This window comes from Epithele typhae, assembly GCF_022376455.1.
Source record: "Epithele typhae strain CBS 203.58 chromosome Unknown BXZ73scaffold_10, whole genome shotgun sequence".
NCBI lineage: Eukaryota > Fungi > Basidiomycota > Agaricomycetes > Polyporales > Epitheliaceae > Epithele > Epithele typhae.
The window spans coordinates 95,400-111,802 of NW_025954201.1; the positions used below are offsets into that span (position 1 = coordinate 95,400).

At 61.5% G+C, this 16,403-nt stretch overlaps 7 protein-coding genes across 7 annotated transcripts; 5 read left to right on the forward strand and 2 right to left on the reverse strand.

Annotated features, from left to right (window-relative positions):
• Nucleotides 1-1,622: 1,622 nt before the first annotated feature.
• Nucleotides 1,623-2,872, forward strand: BXZ73DRAFT_43278 (alpha/beta-hydrolase; the record flags this gene model as incomplete). Its single annotated transcript, XM_048019111.1, has 5 exons — nucleotides 1,623-1,939; nucleotides 2,004-2,214; nucleotides 2,283-2,417; nucleotides 2,479-2,581; nucleotides 2,646-2,872. 5 exons carry the CDS (start codon nucleotides 1,623-1,625, stop codon nucleotides 2,870-2,872), a joined length of 993 nt encoding a protein of 330 aa, XP_047880147.1.
• A 675-nt stretch (nucleotides 2,873-3,547) lies between these two features.
• On the reverse strand, nucleotides 3,548-5,789 carry BXZ73DRAFT_43219 (dimethylaniline monooxygenase (N-oxide-forming); the record flags this gene model as incomplete). The annotated part of the gene is made up of 7 exons (XM_048019102.1): nucleotides 3,548-3,634; nucleotides 3,688-3,741; nucleotides 3,833-3,968; nucleotides 4,031-4,169; nucleotides 4,287-4,982; nucleotides 5,043-5,195; nucleotides 5,252-5,789. The coding sequence occupies 7 exons, from the start codon at nucleotides 5,787-5,789 to the stop codon at nucleotides 3,548-3,550; spliced, it is 1,803 nt and encodes a 600-aa protein (XP_047880148.1).
• A 615-nt stretch (nucleotides 5,790-6,404) lies between these two features.
• Nucleotides 6,405-8,774, forward strand: BXZ73DRAFT_99019 (uncharacterized protein; the record flags this gene model as incomplete). The annotated part of the gene is made up of 1 exon (XM_048027863.1): nucleotides 6,405-8,774. The coding sequence occupies one exon, from the start codon at nucleotides 6,405-6,407 to the stop codon at nucleotides 8,772-8,774; it is 2,370 nt and encodes a 789-aa protein (XP_047880149.1).
• Nucleotides 8,775-9,438: 664 nt separating this feature from the next.
• BXZ73DRAFT_43157 (phytase) lies at nucleotides 9,439-11,676 on the forward strand (the record flags this gene model as incomplete). The annotated part of the gene is made up of 7 exons (XM_048019092.1): nucleotides 9,439-10,055; nucleotides 10,283-10,335; nucleotides 10,391-10,782; nucleotides 10,834-10,904; nucleotides 10,953-11,170; nucleotides 11,229-11,354; nucleotides 11,411-11,676. The coding sequence occupies 7 exons, from the start codon at nucleotides 9,439-9,441 to the stop codon at nucleotides 11,674-11,676; spliced, it is 1,743 nt and encodes a 580-aa protein (XP_047880150.1).
• Nucleotides 11,677-11,857: 181 nt separating this feature from the next.
• Nucleotides 11,858-13,178, reverse strand: BXZ73DRAFT_99021 (alpha/beta-hydrolase; the record flags this gene model as incomplete). Its single annotated transcript, XM_048027864.1, has 5 exons — nucleotides 11,858-12,093; nucleotides 12,171-12,273; nucleotides 12,339-12,473; nucleotides 12,550-12,760; nucleotides 12,862-13,178. 5 exons carry the CDS (start codon nucleotides 13,176-13,178, stop codon nucleotides 11,858-11,860), a joined length of 1,002 nt encoding a protein of 333 aa, XP_047880151.1.
• Nucleotides 13,179-14,401: 1,223 nt separating this feature from the next.
• BXZ73DRAFT_75655 (uncharacterized protein) lies at nucleotides 14,402-14,941 on the forward strand (the record flags this gene model as incomplete). The annotated part of the gene is made up of 3 exons (XM_048022246.1): nucleotides 14,402-14,614; nucleotides 14,668-14,778; nucleotides 14,840-14,941. The coding sequence occupies 3 exons, from the start codon at nucleotides 14,402-14,404 to the stop codon at nucleotides 14,939-14,941; spliced, it is 426 nt and encodes a 141-aa protein (XP_047880152.1).
• A 669-nt stretch (nucleotides 14,942-15,610) lies between these two features.
• On the forward strand, nucleotides 15,611-16,176 carry BXZ73DRAFT_99023 (uncharacterized protein; the record flags this gene model as incomplete). The annotated part of the gene is made up of 3 exons (XM_048027865.1): nucleotides 15,611-15,826; nucleotides 15,884-15,991; nucleotides 16,060-16,176. The coding sequence occupies 3 exons, from the start codon at nucleotides 15,611-15,613 to the stop codon at nucleotides 16,174-16,176; spliced, it is 441 nt and encodes a 146-aa protein (XP_047880153.1).
• Between the last annotated feature and the right edge of the window lie 227 nt (nucleotides 16,177-16,403).

Consider the following 16,403-nt stretch of genomic DNA (forward strand, 5'->3'; position numbering starts at 1 on the left):
GCGTCGTGAACCCGGGGCCGTACCGCTTCAACGTAATTGACGCGGCTCGTGGCAGATCAGCGTAAAACTATGAAGTCTAGGGAGCCATTCTGAGCGCCTCGGAGAAAGTAAATGCAACTTGCTGGCGGGAGGGGTGGTGACGGCCCGTTTCCACATATGGCACTGGTTTGGGCCGACGGTCACGGTAGCGTCACAATCGTGAGGACGTGACAGACGCGTCGAGTGCGCACGTGCACGTCATGGCAGTCTCTCTGGAGTCATGTCCGTATACCACCACCCGCTTGTCCTTCTTTCTCCCGACTGCAATGCCAGGTCAATGATGCATTTCCTAGCTTCAAATTTCCTTCCGTCTAAAGCAGAGTCAGTGCTAGCCTCTGCCCCTGCGTTACCACCCTTATTGACGTCGTCCATCATACACAGGCAGGTTCACCGAAACTTTGTCCACAAGGCCACCAGCAAATATGACAGAGTGAACCTCTATCTTGAGAGTGATTTTCGTGAACTTGAATTTGTGGGGGAAAAGGTTTCGGGTGCGAGCTCCGGCGCTGATGAGGAGGGGTCTGTCGAGGTGCGTTCACATCTGGGTTTCATGCGTACGACCCGCTAAGCTTCTTGTGCGACAATTCCGCTCGTAGTGGTTATGGCCGATGCAGCACCTGCCTCGATCCCAACTCTTCAAGCATGCCCATCACGCCTGTTCAGCCCTCCAACCTGGATACACCCTCGCCCTCTCCTTAGAAGTTAGCCGTGCGTTCAACTCCTAAACGCCCCCGACAGTGCGGCGACGATTGAGGATGGTCGTTGTGGAAATCATCTATTTGAAGGGGAGGCGACGTGCTCATGAGTGAGTCATCGCAAGGTCGAACCGGGGTGAAAAGTGCTGATCGGGATTCGGCGCTACAAGGGAAGCCTTCAATGCCGGCGACTTAGGTGAACAACTTCGAGCCCTCCCCGCCGGTCCAACACGGCATCCTGAGGCGATTTTGGCGCGTGGTTATTACGCGAACTCTGGGCTTCGGACCCGGGTTGTACGACGTAGGGTCAATCTTACGCCCCTGCTTGAAGGCGACTGACCACCAACCGTTGAAAGGCTCAATAGAGGCGTAATGCTTCTATATCGAGCTCCGGTCTTCACATGGAGGGCATCGTATTGCCGAACTACTACGAGATATCACCTGGTCACCCTCGCCTCCGACGCCACCGTGGGTTACGGTGAACGCGAATGGGGTGGACGGGCCTCCGCGCGCGTTACCTGGCTCGTTTCTTGCAGCGAACGGGTCCATCGAGCACATGACGACTGGGCTGAAGAGACTGAACCGCTCACAAAGGCGTTGTGCCTTCAGCTGGACGCGTACGTATACCAGGACGAGAGTGCTCACCGACGGTGGGGGTGATGACGTCATGCAGGGAGACAGGCAGCAAGCTTCGTCCTGGGACCCGAGTTCGATGACAGCCGGACAACGAGTGTGGTTGTGGGGCATCCAGCAATACGCAAAGTGGTGCCATTCGGCGAATAAACCGGCCAGGCCACGCCTCGCTAAAGAGCGGGCACCGGCGTCCATCCTAACCTCCGCACTAGCCTCCTTCGCCCATCCGAACCTACCACCCCGCCCAACAAGGTCATGGACACCACCAAGTACAAGGACACCACCGTCCGCCGCGGCCACTCCTACCACTACTACTACTCCCCCGCCGCCGCCGACAAGCCCACCCTGCTCTTCGTCCACGGCTTCCCCTCCACCTCGTACGACTGGGCCCGCCAGGTCGCCCACTTCACCCCCCTCGGCTACGGCATCCTCATCCCCGACTGCCTCGGCTTCGGCGGGACCTCCAAGCCGACCGACACGGCCGAGTTTCGCCACAAGCTCATTGCCGACGACCTCATGGATCTCGTCGACGCCGAGAGGCTCACCGATGTCGTCGCGATCGGCCATGACTGGTGCGTCCGCGCCATATATACTGCACCCTCTGCTGCGAGACGCTAAACTCGCCATGTGCATCAGGGGATCCGGACTTGTGTCGGCGCTGGTGCACTACTACCAGAACCGCTTCCTGGCCTTCGCGTGGCTGGCGGTCTCGTACCTCGCGCCGAGCCCTGGCGGCTTCGACCTCGACACGGCCCTCAAGGCGTACAAGGAGGCGATCGGGAGCGAGGTCATCGGCTACTGGAAGGTCATGGACGCGCCGGATGGGCCAATGCTCCTCGAGGAGAAGGTGCGTCGCTCTCTGACTTCCACCGAAGCGCACCGATGGTGATGGATCGTGCTGTCGTGGGCGCATAGATGGACAGCTTTCTGCAGCTGACCTTCCCAATGGTACCCGAGTGGTGGCTCGACAACCTCTGCCCCAGCGGTACATTTCGCCAGTGGCTCGAGGATGACCGCCAGCCGGGACGCCCGGATTGGTGGTCTCAGGAGGTAAGTCGGTCTCCACCGCCCGAGATGGTCGAGAATCTGACAGACCGCGTGGACCGTTCAGGATTACAACCATTCCCGCCACGCTCTCTTGAAGGGCGGCATGGCATCCTCCGTCAACTACTACAAAGTCATCATCCACAACTGTAACTTGGCCGATCAGATGGGTGCGTGTATGCGCTGCTCTTCGTCTCTCTATGGCAGACCGTTGACGATCCTTCGTTTTTCCAGAGGTCCCTGAAGAGAAGTGGTACGTCAAGAAGCCGGTTCTCTTCTTTGCAGCGAACCGCGACTACGTGGGTCTCGCCGTGATGGGCAAGCAGAGTCTAGCCAAGTATGCGCCCGACGCCGAGATCATCGACCTCAACGTCGGGCACTGGCCGCAGTTGGAGGCGACCCAAGAGGTGAACGAAGGGCTGGAGAACTGGTTGCTCAAGCTTCCGTCCGCCGCTGCTTGAAAGCTGTGAAGATCGTCGTCCATGTGACTTTGTAAGATATCGTGCTCCTTTCGTGCATGAAGTGTACTCGCAGTCTGCCGTCGTCCACAGTGTGTAATCTCGCAAGCGCCTTCCTCGTGTAGTATAATGCGTAGTCTAGGAAATCACACCTCGGGTATAATGTGCAATTTTCACTCCGTGCCTCCCTATCCCTTTCCGAATGGCAAGCGTCGGCGTCGTCCCACCCGCAGTCGCAGTCCCCCGCGGGCGCGGGTGCGGTGGGCAGGAGCGGGAGCACGGCCGCGGGCGCGCGGCCGGGCACGGGGATGATGCTCAAGAAGCCGAGCACAGGGAGCTTGCGGGGCGGGGTCGGCGGCGGGGTCGTCGCAAGCTTGCAATTGTGCCGTGCTTTGTCGTCGTGTCGTCTGGGTCTTCTCTACCTGTCTGTCCTGTCCTCGAGAGCGTGCGTGCGTCTCTCTCCCATGATCTCCATTCACGGTGCTGTCCTTTCTGCCTGCCGCTTATCTGTGCGCTATGCGCCCTGACCGGGACCCCCATCCCCACGCAGTGCTCACACGGCAGAGGGCAATGCGCGCCGTGCGCGCGTAGATGGACGGTCCCTGTGTACAGGAGAGTGCGGACGGGTGTGGTTTTTGTGCCTCGTCGGGGGCGGAACGTTCGCGCGCTGCGCGCGATCTATCCACCCCGCTGTTTCTCCTTCCAGCCCTCGCGTACGCCGTCGCCGGGCATCATCCCCAACTCGATGGCCTTGATCTGAAGAGCCTGAGAGTGGGAAGAAATCAGCACTGCAGGTGTACTCTTTGACGTGTACGCACCAGCTGCTTGGAGTATATCCGCGCCGTCGAAAAGTCGCCCGAGGCGTACCACAGCTATGCAAGACGAGCGCACGCGCAGAAGCAAGGCGATCGGTCAGCGTGGGGGGGCAAAAAAGACGCATCAGCCGCGCAAGCGCGGACTCACACCGGGGACCCCGCACGCGCGGTACGCGCCGTGGATCTCGCCCTCGTCGTCGAGGCCCCAGTCCGGCTCCGTGCGCGCGAGGAGGTCCGCCCCGAAGAGCGCGGCGTTCGCGTCGCGCATGTGCGTGTATCCGGTCCTGGGTCGCATAGCGTCAGCGTTGCCTCGATGGACGAAGGGACACGGGGAGAGGGGACGCACGCGAGTATGACGCAGTCCGCGGCGGTCTCGGTGCCGTCGCTGTAGACGACGCCGGTCTCCGTGAGGCGCTCGACGGAGACGAGGGCTTTGACTTGGATGGCGCCGGAGGCGATGTGGTCCGCGCAGCCCTTGTCCATCCCTCAGCACTTCGGTCAGCGCGGTGTCAGATGAGCCGCAGCGCTCCTCGAGACTCGCAGAAACCTGCAAGAATAACCATCAGCAGACGCTCCGCGACGACCGAATCGAGTGAGAGGACACGCACCAGAGTACCGCTCGAACACGAGCGGGTACACGCCCTGCCCCTCCGGCCCCAGATCGACGCTCACCCCGCCCTTGCGCAGCTTCGCGTGGAGCTCCTCGTGGTCCCGCCGCGCCGCGTCCTGCGCCGCGATCGCCGTCGCCCGCATCAGCCCCAGCGGGAGCGCCGCGAACCGCAGGTCCGACGCGGCCATCGGCACGCCCTCGGGGAACGCGCCCTTGACCTGCCGCCCGACCCAGTCCCGGAGCATTACGCACGTCGTCGAGCGCTGCACGAGCGTGACCGCGCCCGCGCGGTTCAGCGCGAGGTCCTGCGCGATGTCGGACCCGCTCTGGCCGGCCCCGACGACGACGACGCGCTGGCCCGCGAGTGCGCGCCCGCCGGGGTACAGGCTCGAGTGCATGCATTGGCCGCGGAAGGACGACGCGCCGGGGAGCGTGGGGACGAAGGGCGCGCCGAGGGTGCCGGTGGCGAGGACGATGTGCGCGGGGCGGAGGGTGACGGGGGCGGTGCCGCCGCGGAGGAGGGTGACGGTCCAGCGGCGCGTGGAGGGGTCGTAGACGGGCCGCGTGGAGAGCGGGGTGCTCGTCCAGACGACGATGTCCTGGCTGAGCGCGTAGAGCTCGAGCCACTGCGCCATCTTGTCGCGCGGGGTGAATTCGGGCCAGTTCGCTGGGTATGGCTGGTAGAGCACTGCAGGCTGCCGGCGTCAGGGTCCGAGCGTGGATGCGGGAAAAGGGGGCCGGGTCTTACGAGTGTGCTGCTGCCGGGTGGTGTGCAGCGTGAGGTTTGGGTAGCGCGCGCGCCAGTTGTCGCCGATCCGCGCGTTGCGCTCAATGACAAGCGCAGGGATGCCCATTTGCTTGAAGCGCGCAGCGAGCTGGAGCCCAGTCTGCGCGCCCCCAACTGTACTGGCCCTTGAGGGACAGGAAGCCTGCTGAAGAAGGTGAACTGGGACGCACCAATCAAGACATGTGGGTTCGCCTCGATGCCGCTAACGTAGTCAGCGAACTCCTTTTGCATGTCGCGGTCAGGTTCGTGCGTGACGTCGTCCCTCCATGGTAGCGTGCTGCGCTCTTCGTGCCCGACGAGGTCGTCCAGCTGCGTGAGCAGCGTGAGCGCGCGGTAGGTCCCGTCCATGTCTTGGACGAGGCGGGCAAGACCACGGCCGTGCCCACGCTCGCACTCGAAGGTGAACACGAGTTCAACACCAACAGCCGACGTGTCTTGCGGGATAGGGAAGGTGCGGGGGCAGTAGTCCTGAGTCTCGTCGAGGCGGACATCTTTGATCTGGGCCTTGGAGAGACGATGGTCGAGGTAGGCGGAAATCTTGTCTCGACCGTGGAGAGAGCGCATGTCCCACGTGAACAAGAGCAGATCGCGGAGCCAGCCATCGGGAATGAAAAGCTGGGTGAGGCCGAGCACGTCGCCAGTTGTCAGCGCGGAAGAGCACGCCACAAGCCAGCCTGTAGCGATGGAATGGGGGTCGAGGGCAGCCATGCCGCGAGTGTGGGGAGGCTGAACTGAGGCTTCTTGAAGATTGTTGATGATAACAGAGAAGCGGAAGTTGAGTGGATATAATGGGGGAGGTGTAACAGCCGATAAGAAATCAAGAACTACGGCTGGCTACTTATGTGTGCCGATTAGCGACAGAGAGTGGAGGTTGAGTGGATAGTATGTATACCAGGGGGACTCTCCAGACTATATATCTTTGAGGATTTCCAAGCCTGTCTGGGCTGGCACTTTTGACGTGCGTACTACAAGCCGAAATTTAGCCTGCGCTGACCTGCTCGCCACGCGGTTGCGGAGAAGCTTAGTGAATGGGGCGGTCTTCAAAGCTTCAACCATGTCTCAACGTGAACGCTGGTGGCTTCTGGCCAGTCATCTGAGCGGGAATTAGCACCCGTTCCTTCACACGACGAACTCCTACCTCTGCATGGGGGAGACTAGCCATCTCTTGCCTGTATTGTGCCCGCCAGGGCAGGAGGTGCTAGAGGCTGCTCGAAATTGCGGGGCGGGGCGTCTCACGTGCGCCGGTGTGCTTTGCTCATCTCCTTCCACCAGCACCCAGTGCATCACACCGCATCCTTTCGCCCTGCAACTCAGCAAAACGATATGCCCCTCCCTGCCGCAGATGCCCTGCCGCTCTGTCCTACACGCGACCATATCCGTCGACGCATCGGCGAGATCGAGGCCGGGGCCGTCGAGAAGCCGGGTGCAAGTAGGCTGACAACCGCCCTGGAGGAGGAAAGGCGGAGGCTCTACATGGACTGGAACAGTACGCTCTCCATCAACCGCCTTCCCGCCGAGATCCTCCTCCGCCTCTTCGCCGCCTGCTTCCAGCCCGCGCGCCCCGTGTCCGACGAACTGCCCAAGTGGACGCACCGGCGGCGCAAGGTGCTCCTCCTCGTCTGCCGCAAGTGGCGCGATCTCATCGAGGCCACGCGCACGCTCTGGTCGTTCATCACCCCTTACATGCCCCCACGGCTCTACACACTTGTTCTTTCACGTGCGGGAGAGGCGAACTTGGATATCTCATTCGAGCGTCAACCGGGGTCTCCGGCATCCGTGGACATCTCTCTTTCCCCCGACCTCGCACCCCTCTCTCTTCCCCAAGATGACATCCAACGGCTCAATGACACAGAAGACTCGGAAGATGACGAAAACTCAGGCGAGAGCGAGGGCGAGGGTGAGGGTGACGAATACTCAGCTGGCAACCTTTCCTCGGAGCCAGGGCCATGGATTATCGAAGATGGAGACTCCGCGTTCTGGTCGGAAGCCGCGGGGATGGCTATCGCTGCCGAGTCGTACAGGACGAGCACTCTTGTTCTTTCTGATGAAGAGGACGACCGCTGCTACTCCCTGCCATTTCTCAAAATGCTTTTCCACGACAGAGCCTGGCCCGTTCTTGAAGAGCTCTATGTCGATTTCGACGCGATCAAGTCCCCTGGTCCGGTCTCTAGCATTCTCCGCCTCACCCGCGCGCGCTTCCCCAGACTCCAACATCTCCAACTCGAAGGCATGGTCCTGCCCATCGAGCCGAAACTGTTTCCTCGCCTCCGGTCGCTCCACCTCAGCGGTCCTGTGACACAGTGGCCACCTCTCGAGGACGTCCTCATCTGTCTTTCTTCGGCTCGTTATCTTGAAGATCTGTGCCTTTCCCTGGAGAGAGGTGGATGGGCCCAGGAGGTGTTGCGAGAACCCCACTATCCACCACCCACGTCCCCGGTTCGTCTTCCCTTGGAGCTACCCCATTTGCACTCCCTGTCCCTGCATTACAACAAAGGAGCGTGGCCCACTCTTGAAGAGCTGTTTGTCGATTTCGACGGGATCAAGACCCCTGGCCCGGTCTCCAGCATCCTCTGTCTCACCCATACGCGCTTCCCGAGACTCCAACATCTCGAGCTCGAAGGCATGGTCCTGCCCATCGAGCCGACAATGTTTCCTCTCTTCAGGTCGCTTCGCCTCAGCGGTCCTATGATGCAGTGGCCACCCCTCGAGGATCTCCTCGTCTGTCTCTCTTCAGCCCGTTATCTCGAAACCTTGACCCTTGACCCGGAAAGACCTGCCGAGATGTTGCGACCACCTCACAATCCACCACCCACGTCCCCAGTTCGTCTTCCCTTGGAGCTACCCCATTTGCGCTCCCTGTCCCTGCACTCCAACAAAAACGACGACATGATGATGCTCCTTCGTGCCATTCCTCTCATCAGGCCCACTACTTTGGATTTCCTCTACTTATCGAACGGAGACTGGCGTCAAGTTGCACCCAACGAATCCGGCCGCAGTTTGAGCATCCTCGACGCCTTCTTCCCGACCCGCGCGCCGGATGCAATGCCGATGCCGATCCCCCCTTCGGTACGAAAGCTATACGTCTTAGTCCCCGAGTTCACGGGGTTCTCCGCGAACGACCGTGACAGTGGAACGCTCGGGGGGACCAGGCTGTTCACTTGGGAAGCCTTTCCAACCCCTGATGACCCCGACATGTACGGTCTGTCCAACGCCATCGACGACATACTCACGCTCTTCCGGCACATCCCCCTCACCCAGCTCGACTTGATCACCTTGCACTCGGTGCATCCCGCCGACGGCCGGTGGGACGAGATCTTCGGCGCGTTCCCTGCGCTCGAATACCTCTACCTCTGTGGAGAGGGCACTCCCATCGCCTTCCTCCGCGCGCTCACCCCTTCCTCCGATCGCTCTACCGCGCCGTGCCCGGCCCTGGAGAGCTTGGATTACGATGCGACACCAGCGAGCGAGGAGGACGTGAAGGCAACCTTGGAGGCGACGGTCCGCTGCCTCCGCGCACGGGCGGCACGTGGGATGCGCCCCCTCAATGCGCTCGAGGTCTCCATCAGCATGAACATGCTTTCAGAGAGACGCGAGGACGGCGTCGGGTCGTTTGCCGGGGCGTTTCTCGCGCAGATGCGGGAGCTGGTGGCGGGGGAAGTCACGTTCGAGTATGGGCCGTACACAGTGACATGATTCGTCGTTCGACACCCGGTGTACTCAGTTACTAGTACAGTACCTCGGTGACGCGAATCGGAATTTGGCGACGTTGGCGCGCCGTGGCCCGTTGGCAAGCGTACGTTCGTTCGCTGGCGACGTTCGAGATCTCTCGCGTTGAAGAGCCCACCTGTTGAGAGCGTGGGCCGGGTTCGGAACGTCGGCATCGCGTGCGGGCGGGGTCGAGAACGCGTGCGAGATCGAGACGAAGATCATGAAGAGGCGTCGGCCTGGCCAGACGGATATGGTCGCCTTTGGGGCTTTGAAGGGCCGCGACAGAGCGCGGGCGAGTCACTCTGTATAGAACCCGTGGTTTATGAGGGGAAAGGTTAAGGAAACGAGCATGCGCGCCTGTTTTCCCAGCCGGAGCTCGGTCGGTCATGTTAAGTATGCAGACTTGTACTAGCCGGCGCTCGATTGATGGGTGACGTCACGCGTCGCTGCGAGGTAGGCGCCAGTAGTGTGCGCACTGCGCGAGTCGCGATGTTGCGGCCCGCGGGCGGTCCTCGAGGGTGCTGCCCGACTTGCGTCCTGCGCTCGTCCACCCACCCACGGCGCGACGCCCACTCTCGCTCTCTCTTGAGTCGCCATGGGACGCATCCAGTCCTCCGATGCCCTCAATCAAGTCGAACTACAGCCCACCATGGCGACCTCAGCCAATGCCAGAACCACGAGTTTTGCAGCTCGACATCTCCTCCTGGCCTACGTCGCCGGCATCCTCTCCGTCTTGCTCCTCTCTCCGTCCCTCTCTCTGCGCACACATCTTTTAGAATATCCTCTATCTACGCAGCCCCAAGAGCATCGTCCCGGAGAGACTCAGGCGCACGAATACCCGCCCCCATCTCCCACCAACGCCTTCCCATCCCTCTTCCCCACCGATGTCGGATATGCGGGTCCCACCCCCACCGGCGCAGAGCCTGCCGTCATTGCCACCGCGCCGGCGAACCCCATCCACACCGGTGCGCCCCATCTCCTCCCCCCGCTCGCCCTCAAGAACGCCTCGGGCTTCGACCTCTTCACCCACCTCGGCAACCTCTCTCCTTGGTTCACCGTCAAGCCCGGCACTTTTGGCGTCGACGCCGGCCCCGAGCCCCCTCAAGGCTGCCGCATCACCGGCCTCCACCTCCTCCATCGCCATGGCGCGCGTTATCCGACGGCCTCGTCCACTGCGTACGGGGGACCCGCCGCGTTCGCCGCTCGTCTGCACGACTCCCCCTTCGACTGGCGTGCATCTGGTCCGTTGAAGTTCCTCAATGACTGGTGCGTAATGTTTTCACTCTCTTCTGGAGTTGGCTTCTCTCGCGCGTGTCGGATGCTGGGAAGCGGGGCGTGTGGCACAACGTTGGGTCCGCGCCTCGGATACTCGCTCGCGGGACGGCTTTGGACTTTCGCGCGAGGGGCCCAATGCCGAGAGATGCTGGGGCAGCTTGATATAATCGTAGCTACCGCTAGCACCGGTGTTCACCCTCGCTGACACCTTGTCTCAGGTCCTACAAGCTCGGAGCGGAGATCTTGACCCCCTTCGGTCGCCAACAGCTTTGTGAGTTCTCTTCCCATCCTTCCCTCTCCCCGCATTCAACGCGTCCCTCGCCCAGTCGACCTGGGCGTGTCGATGCGAATGAAGTATGGATTCCTACTCAAGAACTTCACCGACACCGACACCCTTCCCGTCTTCCGCACCGAGTCTCAAGATCGCATGCTCTCCTCTGCTCTCAACTTTGCCCTCGGCTTTTTCGGCCCCAAGCTCGATGGCCAATACCAGCAGCTTATCACCATCGAGGCTGCTGGCTTCAACAATACCCTCGCACCCTCCAAGACTTGCCCTAACGCCCGCAATCCCACTCGCGGCGATCGCGCTGTGCCATTCGTCCGGGAGTGGGCTGAGACGTACCTGCAGGGCGCGTTCCTGCGCTTGTCCCCCATGCTGAAGGGATTCCCATTGACGATCGAAGACGTCTACACCATGCAGCAGCTCTGCGCGTACGAGGTCAGTGCAATTGCAACCTTCCCTTGATGTCACTCATTTTGGCGTACACAGACCATCTCGATCGGCTACTCCAAGTTCTGCGAAGTTTTCACCGAGGACGAGTGGAGGGGTTTCGACTACTCGTACGCCTGTTTTCCGCCTCTCTTAATCGCTTTCTGACTTGCCCCCAGCGTCGACCTCTACTTCTGGCACATCTCCGGCTTCGGTTCCCCAGTGGCCCGCGCACAAGGCATCGGATATATCCAAGAGCTTCTCGCTCGCCTCACACATACCCCGATACCCTTCCACAACTCGACCACGAACGCTACGATCACGGATAACCCGGCTACCTTCCCGCTCGGCCAAAGTCTCTACGTAGACGCCACTCACGACACCGTCATTCTGAACGGTAAGAGCCCGTGTTGACTCCAGTCGTCGCGCTCAAGGCTGATGGTGCTACCCGACAGTCATCACCGCCCTCAACCTCTCCAACTTCGCCGCCAACGGGCCCCTTCCCACGGACCACATCCCGCCCCACCGCGCGTTCAAGACGTCGCACCTCGCGCCCTTCGCCAGCAACCTGCAGTTCCAACGTACGTCTCCCCCGACGAAAGTCCCCGTTCTAGCGCTCATACGTCTGCCTCCGCAGTGCTCTCGTGCGCCTCGAAGCCGGACCCCCAGATCCGCGTGGTCATCAACGACGGCGTCGCGCCGCTCTCGAGCGTGCGCGGCTGCGCGGACGACGGCGCGACGGGCATGTGCGCGCTCCCGGCGTTCGTCGCCGCGCAGCGCGAGACGGTCGCGCGCACGGACTGGGCGTGGGCGTGCCTGGGCGAGTGGGAGGTGGCCCCGGGGCACGGGTGGAACACGACGACGGGCGAGCCTCCTGCGCGACGCGCGGATGCGCGTGCTTAGCACTGGGTAGATCCTTGTTCAATGTCAACATTGTGTCGCCTTGTCCTCGTGAGGCTTTGTGTAGGATGATTCATGGGAACGGTCGACCGACGGAGACTGCAGTCCAATCCTACATACATCGATGCTAAACGAGAGCGAGCAAGTATAGTATAACATCATACACGGCCACACGGCATTTGCATCAGAGCCTCGGGACGGCTGCGCGCGGCAGCTTGAGCAACCACTTCTCGAGCCCCTCGTTCACCTCCTTGGTCGCCTCCAGCTGCGCCCAGTGCCCGACGTCGAGCTCGATGGTCTCGGCGTGGGGCGCGTACGTGGCGAAACCCTGCTTGAACGACGCGGGGCGACAGACGTAGTCGCGGTTCGTCGCGAAGAAGAGGACGGGCTTCGTGATGTGCCACCTCTCTTCGGGGATCTCTGGATGGATAAGGCGGGGGCGTCGTGAGTCGGTCTGCATCGGGGACGCGTGAATGGTATGCGCTCGTGGCACCCACCCTTTTGGTCGGCCAGGTTCCCGCTGTTGGTCGCGGCTTTGTAGTAGTTGACGGGAGACGCCATGCCGCCTTCCAGGAGAGCTTGGCGGCAGTGGTTGTAGTCCTGCGTGGCACACAGTCGATCAGCTCCGCAGCCATCTCGAGCCTCCGTCCTGAGACCGAACTCACCTCCTCAGACAGCCACCCCGGGCGCCCTGGCTGGCGGTCGTCGACGAGCCACTTGTCGACCGCGCCGGAGGGGCAGATGTGCTCGATCCACGACTCGGGGTCCACCGGGTATATCAGCTGCAAGAAGCTGTCCATCTGGCCCAGTGGCCCCCCAATCAGCGCTCAGCGCTCAGCACCACTGGTGCTGCGGTCGCACGAGCGGACGACGCACCTTCTCCTCGATGAGCGCCGGCCCGTGCGGCGCGTTCATGAGCCTCCAGTACCCAAAGATCTCGCTGCCCGTCGCCGCCTTGAGCGTCGCGCACAGCGCGTCGAGGTCGAACGCCTGCGGGCTCGGCGGGAGGTAGCCGACCGCGAGCCACGCGAACGCCCGGAAGCGGTCCTGGTGGTGGTGCACCAGCGCCGACACGAGCGCGGATCCCCTGCATAACGCATATCGATTGACGATCAACGGTCAACGGTCGACGAGCGAGCTCAGCGTCACCCCCGCCTCCCCTCGTCACTGGCGATGGGACGGACGCACCAGTCGTGGCCGATCGCGACGACGTCGGCGAGGCCCTCGGCGTCGACGAGGTCGACGAGGTCGTCCGCGATGAGCTTGTGGCGGAACTCGGCCCAGTCCGCCGGCTTGGACGTCCCGCCGTAGCCGAGACAGTCGGGGACGAGGACGCCGTAGCCGAGGGGGGCGAAGTGGGCGACCTGCCGCGCCCAGTCGTAGGAGGTCGACGGGAAGCCGTGGACGAAGAGCAGGGTCGGCTTGCCCGCGGCGGCGGGGGAGTAGTAGTAGTGGTACGTGTGCCCGCGCCGGACGGTGGCGTCCTTGTACTTGGTGGCGTCCATCTTGGGCGGGAGGATCAGATGGAGGCGAAAGAGGCAAGCGCCACGACGCCTGGAGGTTGCGATCGGTACCTCCTCTTATAGGGGCAGGGACACCGGCGATAGTCGGCCCGGTAGACGCATTTGCGTGAGAGGCCGAGTCAAGGCCGAGTGGTACTACTGCAATGAGAAGCGGGGGGGTTACGAGAGGACGCGTGAGAGTGCGGAGGACCGAAAACGGGAAGTGAAACGTCAGAGAACATAGGAAGTTACCTTTTATATCACGAACAGAGTGAAGAGAAAGAATACTCGAAACACAATCTTTGCCTCGTGCATCCTGTAGTGTTCTCTTCCCACTGTTTGTGATATAAAAGGTAAGTTCCTATTTCTCAGACGTTCCCTTTTAGTCCACTTCCCGTTTTCGGTCCTCCACACTCTCGTGTGTCCTCCTGTAATCGTCTGACCTCCCATTGCACATACAGAGCCCATGTCACGCTCGATTGGGAACGAGAACATAGGCCGGCTGGGTAGGAGCTTGTACTACTGCTTTCCATCGGACTCGTAAAGAGACTTCTATTACGGCTTGGACGGGTACTTAGTGCAATTCCTATACCGATATTGACGAACAAACATCGGCGAAAACAACGAACGAGCGCGGGCAGTTGTCTCGAGCACAGAGTTTCCGCGGTTTCGGAAGGCTGCGAGAAATAACGGTGGTGGTCAGCAGTAAGCGACAATCCGATGGATACGGATAGCTCCGTGGCTGCAAGACTGCAACTCGACGAGTCATGTCGAGTCCGGTCTATTATGATCACAGGTATGCAGAGTGCGGTTGCAGGCCTGCATCACGTCCTTGTTCCGCGCGAGCCGCTTGAACCGCATCAACCAGACGCCGAGCCAGCGGCTGCATGAGAAGTGGCACATAGTAGCGCTCTGCGCCCAAATACAGCAGTGACTGCCATCTGCACCGACAGCCCGGCAACTATCGATGCAGTCGCGGCCGCTGAAATGCGGAAGGTTCCAGTGTGGGTCCCCCTCCTGCTGTAGACGGCGACACACGTGACGCCGCAGACTCTGCGTGTCTGCGTGTCTGCGTCCCGGGTATCTGCGCGAGGTCGAAGGGTATAAAACATGCCCCCCGGCCTCGACACAGTCCCCCATCCACAAACAGACCCCCCAGACCAGTCCCAGACGACTCAGCCTCACTTCCAACCACACCCTCCGTCGACTTCATCGGAAAGTTCGAGATGACGACGAACAACAACAACCTGCCCCCCGCCCCCGCCCTCGAGCCCGAGCACCAGCTCACCGTCTTCGTGCACCACTCCCAGCCCGCACCGACGGCGACCCGGGAGTTCAGCGACCGAGTCAGGGCCCTCGGCAAGCGGCACCTCCTCGTCGCATACACGGCTGCTATTGCCCGGCAGGGGCCGCCCTTCATGATGGGCGCTGAGCTCGACGTGAGTTGAAACTTTCAGGGCACGTAGTAGGAGAGAGGCTTACGAGAACCTAGGCATACATCGAGCAGAACTACAGGGCCTTTGTGGAGACCTGGGTCGGCCGCTACAACTGGCGCGCTAGGATGCGGGGCGCCCCGAGCATTGAAGTGTTGACCAGCATGGAGGTCAGTGTGTGCGTCGTCCTGCTTCCGGCGAGCGCTGACGTCGACATCGGCCCGCCCGCAGGAGGGGATGATCATCTTCGAGACGTACGTGGGCGTCGTCGCCTCTCAGAAGCGCTACGGCGAGATCACCGACTGGATCGCGAGGCTCGTCCACCTCGGGTGAACGTACCCGCCGCGGACCCTCGACGTCCTTGATTCTTGAGTTGCTGTACTTGCTTTTCGTATATGAGCCCCCGCTGTCGTGACGCTATCGCTGTAATCAAATAATCTGTTCATCTGTATCGCGTCCGTGTTGAACCGCACCTACGAGCATCCGGCGTGTGGCTCGCACTCGCACTTCCCAACCGCCACAACGTGATATCCACGATCCAACATAGCTAAACTTCCGTCAGGTTCGAGTCCTGGATTCCTACCCGGGTTCCGTGACGATGAAGCCTGCATCGTGGTCAGTTCAAGCGCCAATCTCGGATCGGACCTGACTGCGTACCTAGGATGTCTCTGGTGTGTGCCCGATTGCCTTCTTGGTAGGCTCTGCGTCAACCACATGGGCCCACAAGCGTGCACGATCCGCAGCTGCCGCAGAACCTAGGCGCCCTCTTCAGATGCATTTGACGCCCCGCCTACCGTAGCAGAGGCCTGAGGTCCGTGGGTGTGAAGGAACACACGAGGCCGACCGTGTAGCATGAGTGAACAGTATATAAGAGCGATCCCGTCGGCACGGACAGCAGAACCAACTCCGCGACGAAAGTCGGAACTCGCCTATCGCCTTCTCATCCCTTGGCACCTTGACTTCCCCCTCCCTCCCCCGCTCTTATCCCCTTCTTCACGAATCATGAACGGAGCGCGGCTTCCCGTAGCACCGCAGCTGTCCACCGACGGCAACCTCGACGTCTTCATCCACCGCTCCGCCGCGCCGGCAAACGTGCCCCTCGTTGGCCAGCACGGGGGCGGCCCGCGCCTGAACGTGCTCGGCGCGTCGATGCTCGTCGCGGTCTATTCGGCGATAGTCCACGCGCACTACCCGCAGATGACTGGGGACCAGATAAACGTGAGTCCCTTGCGCCGCCTGGGACGTACGGCGCCGCACCTGAATCCATCGTTCCAGCAACACGTCCAGCTGAACATCCAGCCCTCCGTCGTGAGGTGGGTCGACGCGTACGGCTGGCTGAACTACGTCCGCGGCGCGAACGGCGTCGACCTGAACAACCCACACGTGAGCACTTCTTGCGTGCGTGATCAGAGGCACTCGCACTCACATGGGTGGCTGTTTGGGATGCTCAGGAGAAGCGGATCCTGTTTGAGCGATATGTCGGGGCGGTGTTCCGGGAGCACCAGTGGGAGGGGTTGTACAGATGGATCGACTCGTTGATGTACCCCGCCCGGCAGGCCCAGGCCTGACCGTGGTGTGCGCGTTCTTGCACGTTCCTTGACGCTACTGTACAACCCGCTTAGTGACCATGCATATGTATACCATCCGAGGGCTATAAAGGAAATGCACAGGTATCCCATCGTCTACGACAGACGCGGCTCACCTTCGCCTACAGCGCAAGGCTCCAGCACGACCAGTCGACAGGAAGTCCTTCCAGCCTGTGCCCAACCAGCCCACGATCGTACTCAAGCTTCCA